The sequence below is a fragment of the Ischnura elegans genome, chromosome X (genome assembly GCF_921293095.1).
Source record: "Ischnura elegans chromosome X, ioIscEleg1.1, whole genome shotgun sequence".
Classification (NCBI taxonomy): domain Eukaryota; kingdom Metazoa; phylum Arthropoda; class Insecta; order Odonata; family Coenagrionidae; genus Ischnura; species Ischnura elegans.
Window position 1 is genome coordinate 51,806,835 of NC_060259.1, and position 26,840 is coordinate 51,833,674.

Below are 26,840 nucleotides of genomic sequence, written 5' to 3' on the forward strand. Positions count from 1 at the left end.
AAGGCAATATGTTTCATTGCACTGCAGACGTTTGAGTCTTGATGGTGCCACAGGAATAAATAATTATGTGGAAAAAAGGAAAGTGTCTTAACTTCATGTCCTACAATGGACTTCCACAAATTATCAGCCTAAATTGTTCATTTCATCGAGGATGTACGCAGGGGGTTACCCAAGCGATTAATCCGGGATTTGAACCGGTGACCCTTCGGCCATTAGTTCACTCCTCCACCCACTAGGCAGACTCCCATTTTAATTAGTGCTTAACATCTCCACTGACCGTGTTATCACCACACGTTTGTTATTATCGAGGCGATGCTTGTTTATTGGGTCCATGGCGAGGACTAGCCGTCAGCGGATTTGGATAATCTGCCTCCAGGGGCGGAGAGGGGCTGGGAGAGGGGGTTGACGGGTGGAGGAGGTTTTCTTTTCATAAGCGTGCCTCCTTGGAACGAGACAGTCACGCCTCCATCTCCATTCTCGCCTCGACACTCAAGCAAGGAGGACCCCTTCCCCACACACCCGCCGGGACGCCTTCCCCACACACCCGCCGGACCGCATCCAGCCGCAAATCGGTGAGTTTTGCAAAACTTTTCTTTCTCCCCATTGAGACTTCCAATGTATTTTTTTCCGCAGTCTCTATAGTGGTGGATACTTCAATAGGGTTTCATATGTAATTTATTCACTCAGTGTTTTCATCGAAAGTGAATCAGAGAGGTTTGGCAGCGGACGTTAGGACACCAGTCAGATTTTATTCATATCATGATGGTTACTTCCATTATATATTAGTCGCGGTCTCCAAAGTGGTGGATACTTCAATAGTGTTGTATAATTAATTTATTCACACAGTTCTTTCACCGCATGTGAACGGGGGAGGTGTGGCAGGGGGTGTTAGGACAACAGCTGTTTACCAGTTAGATTTTACTCATATCATAGTGGTTACTTCCAATCACATATTTGTCGCGGTCTCCAAAGTGGTGGATACTTCAATAGTGTTGTATAATTAATTTATTCACACAGTGCTTTCACCGCATGTGAACGGGGGAGGTGTGGCAGGGGGTGTTAGGACACCAGCTGTTTCCCAGTTAGATTTTACACATTAGTGGTTACTTCCATTATATATATGTCGCGGTCTCCAAAGTTGTGGATACTTAAGTATTGTTTTATTATTAATTTATTCACTCAGTGCTTTCATCGGAAGTGAACGGGGGAGGTGTGGCAGGGGACGTTAGGACACCTGTCAGATTTTACTCATATCATGATGGTAACTTCCATTACATATTTGTAGCGGCCTCCAGCAGTGATGGATACTTAAATATTGTTTTATAAGTAATTAATTCACGCAGTGCTTTCATCGGGAGTGAATGAGGGAATTCCTAATGTTTGTCAGGGGGTGTTAGGACCCCAGCCGTTCACCTTTTTGATTTTATACATTTTACTGATCAACTAAGATTTTGGAACATGGGACTTTAATTGTGTGCCAACCTCGACATTCATTCCAAATTTTTCGATCACCCAGTTTTATCGCAACGTAATTTTCTGAGCGTTAAAATGACAGGGCTCGGCGATAGATTTGAAGCCTATGCAAACTATATTGCACGGTACATGTAAATATCATCTTGTTAAAATATGTGAGTGTATTTGATGGTTTGAGGTAAGCATCCTTTCAATGCTTATCTCCGAAGTTCGGTCTGATATTTTCTTTCATAGACTGATATTTTTCATTGTCACTTTTTTAGTCATTTATTTTGCCAATTGTTCTAAATGTTTCCCCCACCAACGGATATTTCTAAAAGATTTTTATATTTTTAACGTGTAACGGTGTAATTTTGTGCATTGTAAAATTAAATATATTTTCTGCGCAAAGATATTTCTCGTGATTGGCTTAGCTTAAACATTCCACATTTTACTGTCACCTCATTTTTGGCAACGTTATTTTTCAGGGGTTTCTTACCAGTACTAAGTGGTGTTTTTGAGGGATTTCAAAAAAAATATTATTTGTGGTACACGTAGGTTTTATCTGGTTATATAACTTGTACGCTGATCTCAAAACTCCATTCCAAATTTTTCCATCAACAAAACATATTTTCAATTTCATTTTCATTCATTCAATTTTATTTTGAAATAAATATTTCAAACAGACAGCGGAACTAGGTCCATTTTGTGAACTTTATAACTTATATTTTAACCTACGTTGGTTTCCTCGTTTTCCAATAGCCTGATTTAAACCAGAGCTGCAATCTATATGTTCCATTTACCCCGAGATTTTTGTCATGGAATTTTTCAACGGCTGCTCAGGTGGAACACGGTGATACCTTTAAGGGATATAATAAAATGTACCACATTTGAGGCGAAAGTATCATCGGTTGAAGTTTGGAGCTTAAGATCTACATACTACCCCGCGAGCCGTCTAAAAGGCGTGTGGCAGGGAGTGTTGGGACACCAGCCATTTGCACATAAAAAGGAAATGGTCTAACGAAATTACGACTAGCATTCACCAAATTCCTTTACAGTTCGGGGGGAAAGGAAATCATAGATCTATCCGTTCGGCCAAATGTCTCTCTTAATTTATCTCGAAATGTAGTGGGGCTCTAAGTTTATGTTCTCAGTGTCGCTCTTTAAGATATCCATTCTCACTTTTTCAAGTACTTTAAGCCTAGCGGGCAACCTCCGAGTTTCCAGCGGCTCCCGGCCTAATTTGCTAACATCTGGGTAACGCTGCTCAGGTGGAACACGGTGATACCTTTAAGGGATATAATAATAAATTTGCTAACATCTGGGTAACGCCCGTAGCAGTTTTTGACGAGCCGCGCGGCCTTCCTTTGTATTTTATTCAGTTCGCAAATTAAGTCTTTCTGCACCGGATCCCATATCTTCGCTAAATATTCAAGGTGCAGTCGAACGAGCGCAAAATAGCACCTTTCTTTTACTTTCTCATCCGAAAATCATCCCACGATACGCTTGACGAATCCTACTTTCTTCAGGGCTACGCCGCAAATATTTCTCATAAATGAGGGGGTGAGAAGCCAAGGGGTACAAGTGATTTTTTTCTCAACAGAGTTAGGTAAAGTTAATTGTAAGAAGAAATGCACAAAAACGTGGTTGCCAAGGGTTACAAGTGAGTCTCTGTTCTGTGCAGACATCGAGTGGAAAATCAAATGCACTACTAAGTATGTAATTGATCTCGTTTGTTTCCTATCGCTAATTTCTGTGCCTAACTCTGTTTAAAAGCAGAAATACTTGTACCCCTTCGCTTTTCACCCACTCATATGTGTTCCCCTCGAGAGGTTCGAGGTTATCGCAGCTCCTAGGTACTTCAGTTCGTCTGTTGCCTTTATGTTAATACCATCCACAGCATAAACATAGTTATAGTTGGACGAACTGTACAAAAAATGCACCGACATGCATTTGCTCGGATTAAGTTCGAGTCCCCACTCTTGGCTCCTCAAATGAAACTTGTTTACATCCGATGATAGAATTTCATAGTCAAAGTGATCACTAATTTTGCGATAGATGACAGCGTGGTCAGCAAATAAACGCATTTTACCAGTAATTCGGTAGCAGAGGTCATTAATGTATATAGTGAACATAAGGGGGCCAATTACGCTTTCTTGTGAAACACCTGATGTCACTGTAACTACATCAGAGCTAATTCCGTCAACCGCTTTTTGTTTGCGATCATTCAGAAAGTCGCGTACCTGTTTTCCACTGTTTTGTTAATCCGCATAACTGCAATTGGTATAAAGTTTGTTGTGAGGCACCGTTTCGAAAGCTTTCGAAAATTCTAGAAATAATGCGTCAACTTGTCTTTTCGATTCACAAGATTTGAGACCGTCGTGAAGAAAGAGCAGTGTATCGCATGATCTACCTTTTCGTAATCCGTGGTGATAGCCATAGAGGAAGTTACGACTGTCCAAGAAAATCAAGATATTACTAACGACGATATGCTCAGGTATCTTGCCTATAACCGATGTTAGTGAGATTGTACGATAGTTGCCTGGTTCATGCCTGATTCTCTTTTTGAATATCGGTAACGGTTGTAATTTTCGAGTCAAGTGGTAACTTTCCTTCAGATAGTGACTTCTTGAAAATTATCTCTAAGTAAGGTGCGTTTAACTCCTTGAGGAGACGCGCGTGTATTCCCTCCGGTCCCTGAGATTTACTGTTTTTCATCGATTGAAGTTGTTTAGTAATCCTATCGTGTTGTATAGAGATTTTTCCCACCGGTCCCTCAGTACATGGGATGTCTTAATTAAATTTAGTATATGGAATATTGTTTTGATTTCAGGTAAAAACGATAAAACATGAGCATAGAAAAATTTCCAGTGGCGGCACCATCGTACTTTTCCTATCACTCGTTGAGAGATTGAGCCCTAACATTAGTCTGGATCTAGATAGAGCGCCAGAGCCATAGGCGTGTGAAAAATCACAGATTCAGAGCTTGGGGGTCAGACCATTACCCTTAGCCGTCTCGCAATTCGAAAGTATAACTTAGAGGCGTCCGAAGGCTTCACCTGAGATTATTTTTATATTTATCAATAATATTATTGCGATGATCCATAGCAATACTTTTTGAGAGACAATAATAATACGCTGATAGCGTAGTCTTTTGGAATGCATTATTGGATTCACCATAAAATGATGTATTAAAATAACTTCCATATCTAATAATCATGGTACTCCTTATCCCAGCTCTGATCTATTTCAACGAGTAAATTTAAAGAAATATTTTTAAAAATGCCAGCACTGAAGAACTGGGTGACGGTACAATTTGGAGAGTAGTTTTCATTTGGGAGTAAAATTCTGCATTAAAAACATAAAAAACTTACCTCCTGACATAGGATACATGTACTTATTCCATCAGTAAAAAACACAGGAGCATGGTACCCATATTTCTCTTGGTCTTTCTATACCCCTTCTACTCCTTGGTATTCTTTCGCAAAACTTTTACCTATTTTTCCCCACCCATTCTTTTCACGCGTCGAGGAAATCTATCTGCTGTGATTCCTCAATCCTCTTAATCCTCCATATTTCTCATTCGAATGTCAATTTATAGATCATCCGAAGATTGTTTGTTACCCAACATAACAAAGACTTTTCTTGCCCTCAGCTTCCATGCCTCCGAACCATAAGTGACTGATGGTTTATAGATATTTTTCTTTGTGTTTCAACTAGCATTTTTTTTATTTTAAAACTTTCTGCAAAGAATAGAATACGCAATTTTCTGCTGCTACCCTTGTTTCAATTAAGTTATCATTTGTACCCATTTTCCCCAAACATTTAGAGCGCTCTGATTTCTCATTTAAGTTGAATAATTTATCTTTGTCTTGGCCTATTCCAAAGTCATTTATTGGATGACTTTATACCCTTGAATTTTTCTCGTTAACATGCCAACGTACAGTTTCAGCTACTTTAAAGAGACCTACGAATATTTCTCCGTTTAATCGGCTACTTTCTAACAGCATCGCCAGCTCGTCAACACATGCGATCAATTATATAATCATATTAAAAATCATTCCTCCTGAGCTATTTTTCACGGCTGTCTAATGGCTTATTCTAATGCCAATAAAAAATATGTTGTGGAAAGAACGTCACCTTGCCGTTAGCCTTCTATTATGTCAAGTGGACGTTTATGAATAACAGGGTGAAAATTGTATTAAAGTTATATATTTATGCTTTTTTCATACTGAATGTTAAAATTAGCTCCTTTTTCAAATGGGCAGGCATTTACGTTTAATTCATTATCCATGGCGAAAGGAAATTCCTTTATATGCTAGGAAATGTATTTCTCTTAGGTTTTGATTATGTCGAACGTGAAAATTACATTATTACAATGACATGAATAACTGCATTTAAAGTAAATTGGCATCAGGGTTTTGACTTGCAAAAAAACTATGATTTGCCAAATGTTGCCAAAATCTGGAATTTACCTCTGAGGGAACCTTGTAGATTTGGAATGGCGTTAATCGCATTCATTTACTTCCCCTTCCCCACCAGAGAACTTAAAACGCAAGTGTAAAATGAACTGTGTTCCATTTAAGTGATGTCAAAAGGAATGCCTTTCAGGATATGGCGAAATAAAAATAAGTTTCAAATGTTCATGCTAAATCTACAATTTGTCATCCAGAATTTTCCTCCGTGGATACAATGCGTAATTTTTCCATAAAATTGAAAGATTGACTTGTAAGACTCCAGACGTAAGTTGTGAGGTCAATTATTATGGAGCATAATTCATAATATTTTGTAATGTTATAGAAATAATATTTAGCAGTGGCAGCTAAATAATGTGATCTGTGTTATCTTGCCTCCTTATTATAGGTGTAATTGCGTATCGATTTTTTTGGGAGCTGAGGTAAATTAATCTTCAAAATATATAATTAACTTAATTGATTTATTCACTCTATCGATATCAGTATTCTTTCTCAGTGCTCCTGAATTAAAGTTATCATAATTCCATATATTTTCTCACTCTTGTACCCAGTATTTTTTAATTGCACTCCACCTTTTAATGAGCAACCAAGGCTACTAGGGTCTGTCTCGCATAATAAGGAATATAACTTTCGCAAAGGCTTTTTTTTTTTTGATCATTTTTCTATGAATACAGGTTTAACACAAATTTTTAAAATTTAGCTCGCTGATTTTTCTTCCGAATTAAGCGTTAACCGGTGACGTGTGGTCTGAGAGACCACTGCGAGTTTTAAAATTAAGAATATTCTCAAATTGAAATATTTAACCTTTCCGTTGTTCTATTTGCTTTCCTATTTTCGTTAAGGATTTTGCACACACCTATATAAGATACATATTTTACTTCTCTCTAAAAAGGTTGTAAATACTTCTGTTGGTCTCAGAGCCCACGTCCCTAAATTAGAAAATTAGCAGAGGTATGATTCCAAAAGTGGCTAAATATTCATAAGTAGTAGTTCGAATAAAAGAATAAATAACTTTTTGTTGAAAAAATTTATGAACTCATTACGGGGGAAGTTAATTTATTTATTGTTCTATAGTTTCCATCATGGAATAAAAAAGGGCTAATCCAGTCGATACGAAAGGCACTCCCAAAGTAAAATAATTTATATTTTTTAATGTCGCGCTAATGGTTCTTTAAATATTTTTCATAAAATATTACAAGCATAAGTGGTTAATGTCCCGTACTCCTAGAAATTGAGTGCCCACATATCGAGTGTAACTTTAATCTGCGTTTTTCTTTTGGCAGTCGGTTTCTTGTCAATTTTTTGCGTTCATGGCATCAAATAAATGAGTTTCAGCCACAAAAGAAATGAAAAGGTTCTGGAAAAAAATGCGCATTAAATCTTCAAAATGTAAGTTTCGTTACGTCCACAAATCCGTTCTGTCCTATTATAGACTATCCTTCGCCTGTTTTTTTCTGCACAAAAACCCTAATTAACAATTTGAAGAACCTTTGAGTGCATAATTTTGGAAATAATGCAAAATTTTGGATAACTTCCGCCTGCGTTATCAGTGGTGGATTAAGAACCAAGGAGCCTCCTCCCTCCATAATTTCTCGAAAAATTGAAAAGATGGCGATACCATTGGCGGATCTCAAATTAAAGTTTTACTTTCGCCACCTTAGCGAGCAGTATGTACGCAAAAATGTTTAAAAATTATTCATGAATATCTAAAGGTCACATGTCAATGCATATCAGACCTCATAATCTTCTGAATTTTCTCTGAAATTCCGAATTATAAACCTGGTCCTTCTAAAAAACTACGACAAGAAGAATCGCGTTTTGCGGAAGAGGTATGTAAATACATTGTAGAAGGTGATTGTTACCAAAGTATTCTACTGATTTCGTAAGTTGCCATGGAATACCTAACAAGCATTCTGACAGCATCTCCTTTCTTCCGTCAACAGTTCAAAATTAGGTCTACTCCCCTTCATTCCAACTAAAAAAAGGCATACACTTCCTGGTAATATTTTAGGTTCCTCTCCACCAGGTACCTCATTACTGCTATTGCAATACGAGTTCCCTTTTCTTTTCTGAAACTAAACTGATCTTCGCCCAAATACTAGTTTTCCCTCCCTTAGATTCACCTATTCAAAATCTTCAGTACTACCTTCGCCGCGTACGATATTAGGCCAATAGTCCTATAATGTCCGCATTCTACAGCTATTTTCTACTTTGGTAGCGGAATTAGAACCATTTGCATGAAATCCTCCGGGAAAATCTCTCTTCATAGATCCTGTGTACTAGCTTGAAAAGTATTCTCTTACCATGCCTCCTAAGATTCTTCAGCAGCTCACACGGAATATTGTCCACGCCCACTGCTTTCTTAATCTTCATATCCCTAAGGGCTCTCTTAATTCCCGCGTCTCAGATCCCGGGCCCAAAATTATCCGCCTCCACTACACTTCCTTCCTCTAAATTTAAAATCTCCGGCCTGTTTCTTCCGTCATACAGATCCTACACGTATTCCATCCATCTGATGTGAACCTCTTCTCGCTCGGTTAGTATCCTGCCATCCTTAGCCCTCATTTTTTATATGGATCTTTTGCCGCCCGATAGCGACCTTGGCGTAAAACGCGCCTATTTCTTCTCCCTTCTCACACTCCTCCATTTTCTCACGCTTCCTTTTCCGCCAAGCCTCCCATGCCCTCTTAGTTTCACGCCGTAATCGATTATTTATTTCCCTTTATATTATTTTTCCCAACTCTATGCCCACGTTCTTCCACTTCCTTCTCCCCTCCATTTCTTTTACCATTTCCCCCGTAATCCACGGCTTCTTTATCCTTATACTGGCAACGTAGCTAATTGACATATCCGCCGCTTTGACCATTCCAATTTTAATATTATCCCACCCTCTCTCCACAGTCTAAGTATTTTCAATCTTCCGTATGCTATTTTCCATCAGTTCCTAATATTCTACCCTGATAGTTCCCTTCACAGCTTCAAACATTCCATTTCCTTGCCTCTCTAATGTTCATAAGTCTTTTGAATCTTAAGTTGCATTTCATAAGCATTGATCTGAATCCGCTTTCTGAAAAAGCTTTTGAACTGAATCCGCATCCGCTGTAGGGAAACTGCGCGTGTTTTTCACACTATTTCTTAACCTCTGTCTTACCATAATGTAGTCTTTCGAATATCTCCCCATATCTCATGGGCTTTTTCTTAAGTTATTTTGCTCTTTGTGATGATTGAACCACGTGTTTGTGATAAATTACTTTTTTCTCCTGCAAAATTCTGCTGCTCTCTACCCTCTGTCGTTCTGTATTCCCAATACAAGTTCTCCTATTTCGTATCCATCCCTCCCTTCCCCGACTAAGGCATTCCGGTCCTCCATCACCAAAAGATTTTTCTTACCTGGAGTTTCTCTAATTATTCCCTCGAGCTGTTCATACACCTCATCTACTTCTTCCAACCTATGATCAGTAGTTGGCATGTAAACTTGAATCAACACAAGGTTGTTGAGTTGTGCCGCAATTTTTACTGCCAGAATCCTATCGTTCACTTGGTGTATACCTACCACTCGCTTACCCATCTTTCCGTTTAACACTAAAGCTACCCCTTGTTGACTTTCCTCACTACTACTATATATAACCCTATACCCATCACTTCAATAGTCCCCACCATTCTTATACCTAACTTAGCTAAATCCTAAGACATGTATCCTCCATTTCCCTTTTGATAGTTTCTAACTTCACCGTCCTCATCATTGTCCTCTCATTCCACGACCCTATATTTATGGCTGCCTTCTTCTTCCACATTTTCTTGGTATTTTTTTTCTTCTTTCTTGGGCGCTGTTGCTAATGATGAAGGGGAAGGGTAGAAGGTCATAGTAAAGTGAAAAGCAGCATTGAAGAGGACTATATTATCGTGAAATGGTTTTTATGATAGTGAAGTGGGGAGTATAGAATATGATAGAAGTGATGATGTGAAAGGTGATTTCATCAAGCAAAGATCTTTTCACGGAAGAAATAACTGTAGTAAGTCATTCAGAGATCGAAAGAGGATGATTCGTACAATTCTGCACAGAATCGTGACTGAGAAATCTAATATGAAAGATCGAATAGTTTGGCTAGGTAAGGACGTTGAGCCCACAGACAAACATTAACAAAGATTTTTGATGAAGGTATGCTGATGTTGATACTGCATTGGACAACATACTAAGCTTCAACTGATAAGTGAGAAGTACAAAAGGGATAGCAGGTCATGGTTTCAGTAATTTGATTTAATATAATTGAATGCCGTTTTTGGCCTTTTAGCTTCTGCAATGTTTTAATCCAGTATTGAAGACATTTGCCGTAGTTTTTTTTTCCTTAGGTGGCGCAGGCAGGAAAATGTTCCATTCAGTGACACCGAGGCAGAGGTTTACTCTACTTCTTTTAAATCTCCATTTCGATAACGCTGTGGCTCATACGATCCAAAATACCTTATGATTTTTCGCCATCCATTGCTCACATAGTGGGCTCTTCACCGAGTGGATTCTCGGCCAGTATGACTTTCATTTGTCATGCCCCCAAAACAAATTGGCCGGTTGGGTTAAATCAATGATATGTAGAGTGAGTAGCAATATAGTTAGCATAAGTAGAAATAATAGCATTTTATTACGCGAGTCGGAAAAAAATGGAAAAAATCCCCTGCAGCACATTATTCTACCAAAAGACAAAGAGGTGGCCAATGGCGGTGTTTTCCAGAATGTTAGATAATTCATTAGTCAAATCCTTCCCGGTAGAGCAGTCAATGGAAGACAAAAAAGATATAATGCGATTTAACTTACATCAGTGATAGTTTCAGAGCTCTTAAAACTCCACGTGAAAATGAGGGTGTCAAACCTTAACAAACAATTGAAGACCATGAAACTACAGAACATGTTCAATTAACTCAGGAGTACATGAATAAATACGCTGAAAATATAAAAACTAAGAAACCTTCTCGAAGTTTGAAAGGACAAATGCTCAGCCAATGCTAACATTAATGTATTTGTTCATTAGTTATAGAAAAATGTCTGACCCTTCATGCAAGTCAGATGTTTATAAAATTTCTTTTATTGTCTGCGGAAGTTTTTCACTCTCGTTTTTTGACCTATTTATACATTTTTCGCGTTATTCGACCGTCACAAAAAAGCTCGATGCACCAAGAATTATTTCCAAATTATTAAGAAAACTTTCCAATGCATGGAGTAGAAAAAAGAATTGAAATAAAATTTTGGGTATTTTTTCCGCCCGCGGCAGGTATGTTTTCGAATGGAAAAAATAAGTCCTCATTTTGATTCACGTTCACGAAAACCTCAGCTAAAAAATGGTTATAGGCACAGGGAACCCTCGTCATACAGGAGTTGACTTCTTTATAAGATGTTGTCTTTATAAGATATTTCTCTCCTTGATTGGTGATCAGGCTGACCGTTGCAATAAATACATTTTCTCCGATCGGGTACAATATACTTTGGCCAAGCAGGAATGATTGAGGAAATAAAATATTACATATTAAATTTTCATGTCACTACATGGAAACCTGGTAACGTTAAAGTTAGAGCTCCTATATACTGATCTTAAGGCCGCTGGTAGGGATCTCGTTGGTGTGGTGGCTAGAGTGACGGCTACCCACCCCGTGGCCTCGGGTTCAAATCCCGGCGGTGGCGGAAAATTTTCAAAGCCCGGTCCCTGTTTCAATGGTGTGTGGAGGACATTTCCAGCGCTATACTCCTTTCGTCGGATGGTACGTTAAGACGTAGTCCCCTTGACGCCTTTCGTCAAGAGCAGGCAAATGCCGACGACGGGTTTCTCTCCACCCTTCCTTCCATACCATTCCCTCATAGAGCAAATAATCTCATCTGTCGATTGCCCCTTCAAATGCCATACCGTGGGGTCGCTGGGGTAATTCCGGGATAAAGCCTTTGGAAACCCCGATTGAAATCTTCTCGTTGAATTCACACGATTGTGGCTTAGTCTGGGATGTACTCTACCCATGCATATTGAAATCATTCTATGGGTCGAAATAGTGAGCAATTGAGTGAGTCATTGCCATTATTAAATAATTACCCGCTAGAAATTGATATTTTCACTCGAAAATTATGAATTTAAAATGCAGCACTTATGTTTTATTAGAAGAACCCGTTGAAGACATAGGGAGCGAAAAGTCAAGATGCAGTACGCATATAACCAGCGACATATTTATTGCAGATAAATAATGGACTGGTTGCATTCGAATTATAAAAGACCGTTCGAAAATTTTACTTGGGAATATGGCTTGCTATTATATTTGATAGGTTGCTCATAAAGGTATTTTTTCTACCTTCCAATTTGTAGAGGACTTGTGCATAACAATGTGCAAAGGGCTCAAATTAGAATGGAAGAACATGAGAAATCAATGGGGTGATAAATCAATGTTTTCAATACATTCAGAGCTAACAGCCATAATTCAGATTTCCACCATACATAATCATAAATTATTGATAGTTATGGATTACGTAAAGAGTTTAGAATTTTGAAATTGATTATTGAAATGCATAACATATAGAATTTTTAAATTGATAATTTTTTAAAGTATTGATGCAATTCTTTAAATGAGGAGATAATTTCTTGCAAGATAACATTATATATTTTTAAACCTTTTCATGCATGCCAAGAAATATGAGAGCGTATTTGGTATCGATCGAATTAAGAGTTGTATCGATTATTGAACAAAGAAAATCCTCTATCACTTACGATAATAGTATAATTCATTAACTTTCAGGAATCATTCTGGAAAAAGGCTTGGAAGACTACCTTCTGAGTCTCTTCCTAGATAGCTTCAATTGCAAGCTTCTGAGTATCTTGCTCCTGAGGCTAGCATTATATCCTGACGACTCTCTAAGATCCTGAGGAAGTGAACCAGATCGAACGACTCAGGTAATGTGATGCCAATAGTCATTGAAGGAAAAGAGAGATTATGTATTTGAGTTCTCCTCTAAAGGCCGTTCTACACGGTACACGTAATTGCGCAGGTTAGAGCTGAATTAATTTCTAAAATGGCGTGGAATTGCGCGAATGCATGAACGAAATTAGAACAGGGGCTATTTTGCCGTCTCGCATCCACGCATTCTCGCATGTGTTCTAGCAATTCACCGCTTTACACGACGCAATTTTGATTGCGCCTTCACACGTACGTCAGACTGCGCAATTCCGTGTACCGTGTAAAACGGCCTTAAGACAGCAATATCGTCAGTGACTCTACTTTTACGTATAATTTATCATGTCGGCTGAACTTACAAACCAGTGTATATACAACTAGTGTAAGTAATGATTCACAAGTTTGAGGGTGATTAATGGGCCCAAATATGCTTATTTTCAAATAATATTAAAATGCAAAGTATTGTAACAAATACGGTAATATATTGTGCTTTGCTACCTTCAAGGGTTTGAACGATAATAAATAACGATAGAAAAAGTGATAGTGCCCATTCCACAAAAGCTATACTATCTCAAATTCATGTTTCACGCCATGTTAAGAATACTAATCAAACTTTCATGTAATACAGCATTGTGTAACCATTATATATAATCGTTACACAGCAGAAAAATACATAATAAAGCGGATTAAGCTGAATTTTGTGGAACTATTCTACGTCCATTTAAAAATAAAAGTAACAGTAAATATTCATGTAAAAAATATTTTCTGGCATAAAAAATAACCATCTTTTCAGAAACTAGTGCCACAACCATGTAATGTTCGATTTTCGAGTCCCTGAAAAACATTTTTCGTGGAAAATACCAGTTTTTAAATTTGAAATGCACCAAAAATGATTATTTCCATAAAATTTTATAAGCAAGCCCAGAGGTTACAAAAATCCCTGAACGAGAAGGTAAATCTAGGGTCATATCCTTTTTTTACTAAGACGTACCTCATAGTAGTAGTTTTCCCGAACCAAACAGCATATCCATCTTCCGATGTTAAAAGTGCTTCGCATTGTCCGCAAAATTAAAATTTCCATCTCCACCATCAAATACATCTCCCACATCCAACCCCCTCCTATCCATTTCTTTCCTCAATCCCTCCCACCATGACTCCTTCGGTCTTCCTCTTTTTCTTCTGCTTCCCGATATCCATTTGAGAATAACTTTGTAATTATTTCCTCTACCATCCTATTGGACGTGTCCTAATTCTATCTTTCAGAATTTCCACCATATCATCTCTAATATCCATGATTTTTACTATTCCCCCATTTCTTATTCCTTCTGTTCTAAACTTTCCAGCATATCCTCACCAAAATTTTATTTCTATGGTTAATAATTTATTATTTCTCTCTCGTCTATGGTCCAAGTTTCTGCTTCATAAAGAATTACGGTTTATGCTATGGTCAAATACATACATTTTTTCGTTCTTGTTCTGATATTATTGCTCCAAAGTATCGGGCTTAACATTCCAATAACCCTCATGTTCTGTTATATACGGGTCTCCACCTGTAATTTCGAGGATCCATCGGTCTGTACCATTAAAGACTTGAAATAGAAGACTTTTTCCTTGTTATTTCCGTCAATCAATGCATCACCACTGCCGCAGTTAAAGTGCAGGATTTTCTTCGGGCTTATTTTTTGGGCAACTTTCTTATACTCGCCCATGAGTGCCTTGCAAATATAATTCTTGTCTTCAAGATCCTATGAGAAATTATGACCTGGTCGTAAGGGGAAGTATATTTGAATGTATTTCATTAACATAAAGAGAAAAGCCCACGCGTCCAAATTTTTGTCAATTCTTATCGACATTTGTCCATTTATATTTTAAATAGTAACCCCCCATGCAACGGGAAATTTAAAAAAAATGGCATGGCCGAAAATACATTTTACATCATTTTGTCACTTAAAATTTGGGGTTCACCCGTAATTCCGTGGGAATTCATCACAGCAGGAAAAACAATAGGATAATATAATATTCTAAGAGGCTTTAGGGGGATCTATCCCCTTAACCCCCCCTCATAGTTACGCTACTGATAACGGCCATACGCAACATCCTTGATAAACTTTTTTGAAGGTTGTGAAGGGGTGTGGTAAATTTGGAACCTTATTGCTTCCTTCACTCGTGCCTTACTCCTTATGGCATGATTACACAATACATTTATCTGTACGAGCTAATGTCTAAATCATTAATGACGTAGGTGGACCGGAACAGAAAATGAACGATTGCATGAACCCAATTAATACAGGATCTATTTTCTGTAGATTCATCCGCACAATTTGGGTGTTTACTAGATGCATTTTTGCGTTCATTCACGCGTTCATGCATTTAAACATTAACTCGTGCGGGTTAATGTTCCGTAGAACCAGGCCATCAGGTAGTGATTCCTTCCAATGTTCCCCTGATTTTGAGTTTATCTATCGCTGGTGTGTTTGATTCTTATCTTCAGTTTTTTTCGCAGCTACCTCGGTCAATTCCATGCAGTTAGGTTTCTTGTTTTTATCACGTCCAGGACTTCTAAGCTCACTTTTTCAATGACATTTTTAATATATTAATATCTTTCTCTAGACGTTTATTCAAATACTTCGTCCACTTCGCTGTTTATCCTCTGTGCAAATAAGGATCTTACTCTCTCATCCTTATATGCAGAAAAATCCCTCATTAATTCCATTACTTCGAAATCCGACTTTATTATCTCTATTTATTTTTCACCCATTTTGTGCTCTTCCTGGCCAAAAGTATCTCATTTTTGAAAGTTTCCGTGCTTTTAAAGACCGAGTTGCTCTTATCCCATGTACACACTAATATCCAGTATCTTAAATCAGCTTTCTTGTTTCAAGATTATGTGGTCGATTATTGGTTGAAACTGTACAGTAGGCCGGCCCTTATTTTTCAGAATTGAGAAAAGTTATGTTTTCCTAGTCTCAAAATGGTCCAAATGAGGTTCATATTCACGTGTTAAAATTTGGTTACTTTAAAATAACGGCAACCCGTGCCCCAAGGGCCCTAAGTACTGAGGACCCTCAATTGAGATTTTTGGGGCCAAAAAAGAGCTATTTCTATGTAAAACGTAAAAGTAAAGTGCTTCAGGGCCGTTTTTCTGTTTTTTTTTTGACCTAACTCTAAGCGTTTACGAGATATCGTCCGTCGTAATGCAATCCACCCCCCAGGGCGCTACCCCGCACCGCGGCGCCGCTGAGGTACGGCCCGCACCACTTAAGTACTGGAGACTTCCCCTCCACCCCCTCCCTCCCCTCTTTTTTGGCCCTAAAAATCTCAATTGAGGGTCCTCAGTACTTAGGGCCCTTGGGGCACGGGTTGCCGTCATTTTAAAGTAACCAAATTTTAACACGTGAATATGAACCTCATTTGGACCATTTTGAGACTAGGTAAACATAACTTTTCTCAATTCTGAAAAATAAGGGCCGGCCTACTGTACAGTGCCTTGGACCCATATTTATATATTTACTAATATCCTTATTTTCGGAGAAGGTATTGATAACCGTTAGATTAAACTGGCTACATATTATTTTACTTCTTGAACGTTTTCATTAAGTAACCACACCCTCCTGTAACTTTACATGCCAATTTTTTCCTACTCTTCCATTCATATCACCCATTATCATTATTTCCCTACCTACTAGATTGTTTTCTATTTTGCCTCCAAGTGCAGCCGAGAATGCTTCTTCTCTCTAACATAAGTGCCCATAATTACTACTTCCCATTCAAAACTTTTCATTTCCAGCTAAATGAGCCATTCATCAATACATTATGCACTATATCCATTCCATTTTCTCCATAATCGATTCATCTGCTCTAGCATATTTGGGACGTCACTCCATATGCGAACGTACTTCTCAAGTTTTTTGTCACTCCTTCCCTCCTCCTTCGTCTCTGTGAGGAAAACTACGCACGTTTTATCCCTTGCTATATCAGTAAGTAAAAATCTCCACTCCGGTTGTATATCCTCCAATATTCCAGCGTTTAATGATCGTTATCATTCGGCTGCTTCTCTGTCGCTTATCATATATCCCACCTTTCCGTGGCCATGTTTTTTTTAGCATTTTCTCCCGGCGAATGAGGAAATAGCCTATTGCACCAACCCCTAACTTTGAGGGCGAGGAATTTTTTTCGCTGTTTTCTTCCTCTAACCTCTTGGTTTGTGAAACGTATTTCATTGCCCTCCCACCACCTCTATCCCGCAGGCATTCCCATACCCGCCACCTCAAGGATAATCTCTATAAAAGCCAGACTCCCGCCTACATTTAAATAATTTCTATTCCAGAATTAGAGCTCAGGGCGTTTTTATCGCACCGAAAGCCGAAAAAATCCGCCGCGACAATTTAACGTCACTTAATACGGTATTTAATAAAGTCAATGGGAATGACATCAACGTATCATATTAAAAACTCTAGCATAAGTAGAATAGGACGACTAAATATCTACTCATTTTATTTTCTCATGACAACTTATGAAAATTATATAAACAAGCAAAGGAGCTGATAATTTTGTTTCTAAAATGCCACAGCGAATATTACAGGACATTATCAAGGAATCAACACTTTCATACATGGAACTGATTTGAAAGAGTGATCACACAATCACAGTCTTTCATATGGAGCCAATGTGCTTCCAAATGCTCTTGGAATATTAATGGGGAAATAAGGATTCCTCGAAGCATTCACAGACATATCAACAACACAAATAACAGTATTAAATAAAAAGTGCACCGCAACGAATTCATTTTATGACATGCAAACGACGGAGTACGGAAATGGAGAATTAGGATTTGAGAGCATTCATAAGTACAAGCTAAGGCTGTAAGGATAAGTAGGCAGTCTTTTCCAGCCGTTAGCGCATATTTTTAGCTAGAGCATGCAAAGAGATAAATTACGCCTTTGAGTTCGTTCTCGTAAAACTTAATTGTAAAACTAAATAGAATCTCCACACTAAGCTATTTTCAACAAATTCGAAAGAACTCGAGTACAATATTTGTGGAAAATGAAATCATTAAAATTTATTTTCCCATCAAATTCGGACTATGACACTTGCAAATCCCTACGCAGAAATAGAGGATTGATTCCACATTTTCATACCACAATGTCTCGTATTTTATCAATGGCTCAATTAGGCTTCTAGTACCTTTGAGGCCACCAAAAACTACGACTAAATTGTGAAACTAAACGTAATTTTTAGGCTTGGCTAGTTTCAACAAGTTCAAAAGCCAACCATACCAAAATCAACCCAACCCTTTACCCACGGGGCGACTTCGCTTCCGCCAACTACCTTAGGGTCGTTTTTGGAAAATATAGCTTCAAATAGCAGCACGATCCGAATTTCCTCATTAAATTCGTCCTTTGTTCCCAGGTGTGACGACATGTTCTCCACGCTCAGGGGCCTGCTCTTCAAATGCTGCGGCTGCCCGAACGCCAGCGGCTCCGAAGGCGACTCGGACGCGAGCCACGACTTCACTCCGTACGCCTTCGCACGTCGCATGGGACTTCCCGAGAGCCCTCCATGTCAGCCGACTCGCCCGTTGTACCAGCTGAGAACCATGCCCATGCAAGAATACAACCCGCCAAGACCGCGCGTAACATTCTCGCCTGACTCCTACCCATCCCTCCGCTTCGAGCGATTCTCGCCTCCGGAGTACCGGGGCCCAGTCCGCGAGAGGCAAATCACCCCGGCTAGGTCTCTGCCCACCCTGACTCCAGCCTACCAGAATATCCCGTTCGCCCCGATGGCCTCCAGGCTTCAACCCGGGCGCCCTCCGCTGGGGAACTCCTCCCACCATTCCGACTCGTCCAACATATACGCGGCAGTGGAGGATCTGCAAGCCAGCGAGTACGACAGCGTGCCGGACGAGAGTGATAGCAGCAGCAGCGGAAACCCAAACGTTGAAATCTTCCTCTTTTTCTGGCAAAAAATGCTCGTCTGGTATCAGGAGTATCAGCATGTTCTAGATGACGATCTTATGGAATGGGCGGATGCCAAAATGGCGATCATTGAGAAAAAGCTGCGCGATTATGGCTATGAGAACAAATAGTGGCCATCTCCATGGGTGCCTTACTAAAGAGGTTTCGCCAAAAATACAGGAGTCAAAAAAAGACTAAATTAGATTGTATGCAGTTTAAAAAAATAACATTTTCACATGGACAATCCTCGCATGTTAAAATTCAGAATGTTGTTCATTGTTGAATGTATTACATATAAATGTCATATTAGTGTAGCTATATTTATCTTTCTTTGCGGAAGTTCAACTTAATTATTTTATATGTAATTACATTATACGTTGAACACGATTTTTTCTGCTCATAACCTGTATTTGTGTTGATAAATAATAGACTTATGCATTTAATTTCAGCCTCATAATCAAAATTAGAACTCTTATTATTAAAAAAAAATTAGCGAAGATATATATGATTAAGATGTTCTGTAGCAGTTTGAGTTCAATAAATCATGATTTTCATTCTTTTAACGTCTTTCAATCCATTCACAGCACAAATATACCATCAACTGATTACGTTGTATAAGTACTTTTTAGTTTGTTTACAGAACTGCGTCTCTCATGGTATGACCTATCTTGCTTTTCTAATCTATGAACATTCTTTTTTAATGCACAGGGAATAGGTAATAAATTCCATTTGAGCCCACGGAAGTTCTTCTATCTTTAAATAAAATGTCAATTTATAAGAGTGTCATAAGACAAATCTCCAATTTTTACAATGGCTCGTGGAACACAATAAGAATGTCACGTATTGATATTTTTCCGGCGATAACATTTACTTAGTGTCTAGGTGGAACATTTGAAATGACCATTTCCAAATTCATCTAATTTCATAGTTCTGTGGTTGATTTCCATTTCGACAACTGCTCCATAACGAAGAAAAAATCGCACCATTATTCTCTTGTAAGAAGATTTAGAGAAAAGATATAGCCTCCAGAATATTGCCGAAGGAAAAATCAAAACGCAATGTCCATCGTCTTAATACAGTTCAACTGCTTTTTGGTCGTTGTGTAAGCTCAACATAATTGTTTTATACGTAATTACGTTACACGTATAACACGTAGCTTTCTGCTCGACACCTGTATTTGTGCTGATAGATAATTGATCGATGCATTTTATTTCAGCCTCGTTCTCAAAATTAGAATTCTTATTAGAAAAAATCGGGAATGACGAAGCTCCAAAAAAATTTGTCTTCTCATTCATCTGGAGCCGTCTATTTCATTTCACGCAAACTTATATGAACTGTCAATACTTTCCATTGCCTTTTCCTTTATCCATCATTTTCCGCAATACTTCGTTTCTACTTCATCTACCATCTGTTCCGGAGACCTACTATCAGGTAATAATCTACAGTCATAAGCAGCCATTTTTCGTTACTTCGATTGTTCAACCAAAATTTTGGCTCCTTACGTTGACATATTTTCTACCATTATTTATAATACTCTATAACTCTACTTTCCCTCGTAATACGTTGACAACCTAATGTACAATTAAAGGCTTGAATTACATTAGATAAAGTCCTACTTTTGCTGTTCATGTATCGATCGATCAATTCCAGTTTACCAAATATTGCTCATAGACACTGCGCTGATACTACTACCTCAACGCAATTATTTTCAAGAAATACTTATCAGTGGCAAATACATGTGGGGGGCATGCCGAACATTGCAAAATCACAATTGTAACCTTTTTGTATCAAAGGATGGCAATGTACGATAAAAGTAAAAGTATCTAAAGGTATCTACTGCGTCCCCCCTTGAGTTTTTTCTGTATCCGCCACTAGTACATATGAGATGCAAAATTCCTGTGAGCAGATATTGTATTTCTTTTGTTATGGGAAACATAAATTTTCCATAAGCTCCATGAAGTTTTTAAATCACATATCTCAAGTCATCTATGTATTTACATGAAATTACAGTTTAACATCATCTTCGAATTCAAAATAACTGAAACAGTATCTTAAACTCGTACAACCACGCTACAATAATGTCTTCGTCACCCTTGCAAGACTCTTTTAAGATATATTTGAAGAAGGTAAGAGATAACTCACATCTTTTGTAATATTAATATCTTTTGTAAATTCCCTTAGGTAATATTTTTATTTTCCGTGAACTTTGTAATTATAGAATTAATTTTGATATTTTGGTTTTTGGAGTCTTGTAGACGCCACATGAGAGCTTGCGTTACAATACGTAACATTCTAATAGCTTCGTGATATTCATCGCAAAGTTTTAAAATACATTTATAATTTAAACTAACTACTTGTATGTAAAGCATTGAATTTTAGATATGAGTCTTATTTGGATTTTTTATTGCAATAAATCTAACACATGATGAAAACTACTATTGCGAATAACCTACTATGGTTCTCACATTATTTGAGTGAACTTTGGCGTATAATACACCGCTTTCCCCTCTTCTACATACGTTTATGGTGGCTTATTACATTCATGTAGATACATGACATTAACCGTAAACATACAAATAACAATTTTTTGGTTGTATTGAATTATAACTTTCCAATTTGATAGGATATATTTTTTTCAAGTTCAACTGAACGCTCTATCAGTATAAAATGTCACAAAATCTATTATTCCCCCTGCAGTCAAAATAATTTGTTAGGTTATAATTAAATCCGTACTGTGAAGAACATGTTTGAATCTTCTGCTCAAATCAAACATGCTGATATAATTTCAATGAAAGAAAAACTGTAAGAAACGTCAAAATATGTAGTATTCAGTCTTTTACTAACACAAATATCTCCATCACTATTATGCATAATTTTCTTGTCCATTCATGAAATAAGGTATCCAATGAATGATTTATCTTAGCTAAAACAGTTATTTATACTTTCACGCACTTTGTTGAACAATTAAAAAATGGTGTCTGTGAGACGCCACGCGACAAAAAGCATTTCAAAATTTGACGCGACTGGCGGAGGGTTAAAAATATTAGTTATTCTTATGCAAGAGTAAATTATTGAAAATAAAAAGTTGCATTTGCTTAGAAAGCAGTTATAATGCAATAAGTTGACCGTGGACTGGTACTGAGAAAGGGTTAATGGGTCTTGTCCAGCAGGGGCGCAGCTAGGAATTAAGGCTGGTAGGGGTATAGGTGCAACTATATACCGGGGTGTGTGGGGGCATGGAATACCCACCAGGATAAGCGGTTGGTGCGAGATTAATAAATTGCGGAATTTTAAGATAAATGATTCAAAATGGTGAGTTTTATGGCTTTCTGAGGGATATTTTGTTAATGCTTACACTATTATATTAGTAATATCAATCAAATTACGTAAAATGAATCAAACTTAAAATTTTCTCTGAGCTCTGGGGGGGGGGGGGGGGGGGTTTTGGGGGGACTGCGCCACAGTTGTCCAGCGTCTGGGTTAATAGCCGGCGTTCCCTTTGAGTTTGGTCCCAAATTGGAGAGACGAGAATACCAGGGTAACTCCATCCAAAACGAGACTTCCGTAGAGAGAGGTTTAAAAGATTCTCATGCTACTTGTAGCATGTATAATATTTTCTCTCTTGGGTGCCGGCAGGAAAGGGTTGAGGATATGGGAAATCAGAAAGATCTTCCATCCAAGCTACGCTAAAACTGCGTCTAAGCAAAGGAGGACAATTTAAAGGGTTTGCAGTAGGATGGGTTCTATTTTTATTTAAAATTCCTTCTAGGATTTTTTATTTTAACCTTTTAAAATATGCTTTGTGGGCGTCACATGCTTGCGCTAGTGTCCAGAACCCTCAAAGGCGCCGAATTATCTTCTACTACGACTGAAAAGCACGCCCTCGCTATGCGTGGCCCTGAAAAAACTGCGAAAGGTCGTATTAGGGTATAAACTGACGATTGTATCCGATCACAAGGCTTTCACTTTCCTGAAACGATGTAATTTATATAATAGCCAGTTTTCGAGGTGGGTATAGGCGCTCCAGGAATTTTGTTTGGACATCCAATGCATATCGATAAAGGGTTATATGGTGCCTGATTGGCTCAGCAGTGTCGTAGACGACCCATTATCGGAGGTAGAACCCCCGCACGGCCATTTTGCATTAGTTTTTTTGGACTAGAATATTGCGGAGTTCCCCGAGGAGCTATCGAGAAACTGGGCGCATTACGGCGAAACGACACACAATTGGGTGGAGTACAGTGGCGCAGCGAGGGTCGGGTTTCGGGGGAAACCCCTTCCCCCCCCCCCCCCCAAAGCTCAGAGAAATTTTGAAGTTTAATCCATTTTTCTTCATTTGATTAATATACTTATAGAAGAGTGTTGGAATTAATAAAATATCCCTCAGAACGCCATAAAACTCACCATTTTGAACCATTTATCTCACAAAATTTCTGGGGGGGCCGCACCCCCCGCATATGCTGGCGGGAGTACCAGACACCCTAGGTTTAGTCGCGCCCAAAACCCCCCTAGCCTTAATTCCTAGCTGCCCCCCTGGTGGAGTATACCGAAACTGGAGCGAAAAGCTTCCCGATGACGATGCAGAATATCCTGAGATGTTGCCCTGGTTACCCCAGCCAGGAAATATAAGATGAATGAAAATATCCTTCTTGCCCTGGTCGTTAGGAGCCGAGACGTTTTCCGAGTTACCGTTCCTGAAAACCTTAGGGTCAAAGTATTCTAGCGCGTGCAAACCAGTTATTGGCATTGTGAAGGTAATATAGAAGTAGAGTCACTGCGGGAAAAGTTCTATTGGAAAATATGGGTCGGAATGTTAGAACGACCTTAAGTTCATGCGACTTGTGTTAGCGGACGAAATACCCTAAGAGGAAGTCTGAGGGGTCCATGGAAAATATAACCCCATGTAAACCATGGGAATTGTGTGTGGTTGACATTTACGGACCTCTTCCTATGGGAAATTTTAAAAATAAACACGTATACGTTGTGATCCACGTGTTTTCGATATTCGTACAGGTATATCCTATAAACAAACCCACTGTTCGGCTTTGACTAAAAATCTTGAAAGACAAACATTTTCCGTTATGCGGAGTACCCCTAAGAAATTTTATCCGATCACGGGACTGAATTTATGATGTGATCGGTGGAAATTGGAACTCGAGGAGATACGCATTACGCTCGGATATTCATCTTTTAGGCACCCGCAATCCAATTGAATCCTAGTGAAATGGTCTTGGGGGAGTTATTTCGTTAGTTCCGATTTTACTGTTCGGATGATCATGTAAGGTGAGTCGAATGGCTGCCTTGGGTTAATCGGTGTTTTGACGCAATCACCCGCGACAGTACAGGATTCACTCCAGCAGAAGTTCATTTCGGTCACAAGGCCAGTCGAGAGTAGGATGCAGTGGCGCATACACATGGGGAGCGAAGGGGGCGCGCCCCCCCCCCCCCTTGTGGGGCTGACCGCATAGCCGAACATTGCAGAACCACAATAGGGTAGTTTCCTTCATCAAAGAAAACGAAAGGCATTGATTGCGATTCATTACCCACCATTAGTGTATTCATAATATACAAATTATTTGGTTTTAGAAATACCGGTTTAGACGAATGGCAAGGGTCAATTTTCTCCTCATTTGAAAAAGGCCAGATTGGCGCCCATACGATGCCACTCCACGTGAAGTCACAGGGACCTAGTTTCTATACGATTAGATAGGAGTTTTACATCGCCTGAGGTTACCAGTGCATGCACGAGGCACGGAGCTCAGGGAAACATTTCTTAATAATCACCTATTAAAACTGGCTAAGGTCGGAAAGTTTTCTTCGTTTGATAAGGTATAAATAATGCTTATTTAAGCCAAGCGCTATCAGCCAGCATGGTACTCTGCTACCTGCTAGCATTCTGCGTCGTATCAGCGCTTAGAGCCTCGCCCCAAGGTCACCTCACTTGCGGCAGCGGGAACCAGAACGACGTCACATGGAGTTTACCCGGCATTCATACTTACCCGTCGCGTTTTCGCGCGCTTGAAAATTTTCAATTTTCATATAATCGCGGAAAAATAGATATCGTCATTAAAAAATCTAAAAGCATTAAAAACGTACTCCAGGAGTAATAATCTTTCGAATTAGGCAACAAAAAAAATAATAGAGAACCACCCTATTGTAACTTTTTTTATCTCAGAAGATATTTTTGCCTAGTTTATCCATATAATCATTTTAAATAAAAAATATCTTAAACTTAGCATGTAACTTGATTATTTTACATAACGATAAAAGTATAGGTAGCTCAAAATACCTTTTGCGCCACCTCTTAAGTATTTCCTGTATCCGTTAGTGGTAGGATGACGGTATAAGCATTCCCGGTCAGGAAGATCAACTGGATAAGCCTCAAGAGGTTATTCATCCTCGCCTAAAAAGACTGGGAAGTGAAGGGTGTAAGCGCAAAAGTAATCAGAAAGGGTAAAGTTTCAAGTTGGTGACCACGTACTTTTGAGAAAGAATCGCTTATTCGACTTGCGCCTAAACTTGTTTCACAAAGCCTTCCATTTGTATACCGGATCCTTTACGATTTCCAAATTATCAGGCCCAAATGCTTGCTGTCTGAAGGATGACAGCAACAAAGAGATTGGGATACAGACTTTTGGCAATTTGAAACTTTACCACAAACCAATACTGGAGTAGGTTTCGCGGTATTGGTTATTTGTTGTTATTTATTTTTTGAAGTTAACGCGGGTAGCGCTTATTTTTTATTGTACCTTTTCTGTAACTGTTCCTTATTTGTTGGCATTGATAAATTATGGAATCTTCCTTCCATTTAAAGACCGTCTCCACAGTTTACGGAGGGGCTATGTGATGGCCTGGGTCCACTAACCTTTCCTCCCAATCCCACCCTACTTTTTTTTCCCCCTATCCTATTTTCCCATTCACCACCCCACTCTCCCCAGCTTCTGGTCCTGGCACGCCGTGGCCGGCAGTGCACTATGTGCGAGTGGGTTTGGAGTGGCTAATGTTCAGTGTGGTGGTGGTGGTGGTGTGGTGGTGGGGTGGTGGTGACTCCATCCGTTTAAGTGAAGGTCAGTGTGAGTGGGTTTCCGGTAGAGTAAGTACTGGCTATGAGTGTCCTTACATTACAAAACAGGCTAGACATCAATTGCATACCACTTTTCATGAAAATTAGAATAAAAGTATTTTTTAAATAAATACGTAAACTAATTCATATCAGGAATTTTTTAGTGTTCTAAAGAAATTTCTGAAGAATGATCTCCTAGGTATGCTGAAATTATGCTGATTTTTCGAACTTGCACCCGGCACTCGGTTACGCTTACAGGGAGTAGGAAATACATGACTCGCACATTAGCTAAAGCAAATAAGGACTTTTTTCCTAATATTTTCCGTATTATTAGCTGTTTACGTGGTCACCGGCATTCGTAGATCCAACATAGATGAGATATACAGTGCATTGTATACCAGGGAAAATTAATGCATATAATGCAATTCTTTCCCAGGAAATTATTTGCATGATATATTTTCAGAGTTTCCACCAGTTTTAATCATTATACATCACCAATTAATGACTCGTCAATAGTCATCTGGGTGATTCATCCAACAGAAGAGTTATCAATTGAAATGTAGATAATACACAACAATTTAAACCAGTGGAAATTCTGAAAAGAATTGATGCAAAGGAAAATTACTTTATCATTTTTCTCAGCACATTTTCCAGAAGCACTTTACATGATCACAACCTTAAACCCATTTTAAACTGTGCTGCTAATCCTGGAATATCATATGAAATATTAAACAGAGCTCAACAAGGATTATTTTTCATTGGATACACATAAAACCAAGTTTTTCATGAACTAGTTCCTACAAGAATATTGGGCTAAGATTGACATTATCTGCATTAAGGAGCCTTTGGGAGTATTGAATAGCAATTTCCAATCCAACCTTTTTTTCCTTCCAACATTCTATTTCATGTCCATTTTATCATTATTCAAAGGAAAATGTGTTCAGTACAAGTGCACCTTAGACTTTAATACTTAGA

At 38.6% G+C, this 26,840-nt stretch overlaps 1 protein-coding gene across 1 annotated transcript; it reads left to right on the forward strand.

Annotated features, from left to right (window-relative positions):
* Window positions 1-490: 490 nt before the first annotated feature.
* Window positions 491-19,259, forward strand: LOC124171654. Its single transcript, XM_046550877.1, has 3 exons — window positions 491-572; window positions 12,690-12,844; window positions 18,255-19,259. Exon 3 carries the CDS (start codon window positions 18,265-18,267, stop codon window positions 18,931-18,933), a length of 669 nt encoding a protein of 222 aa, XP_046406833.1. The 5' UTR covers window positions 491-572; window positions 12,690-12,844; window positions 18,255-18,264; the 3' UTR covers window positions 18,934-19,259.
* Window positions 19,260-26,840: the final 7,581 nt, after the last annotated feature.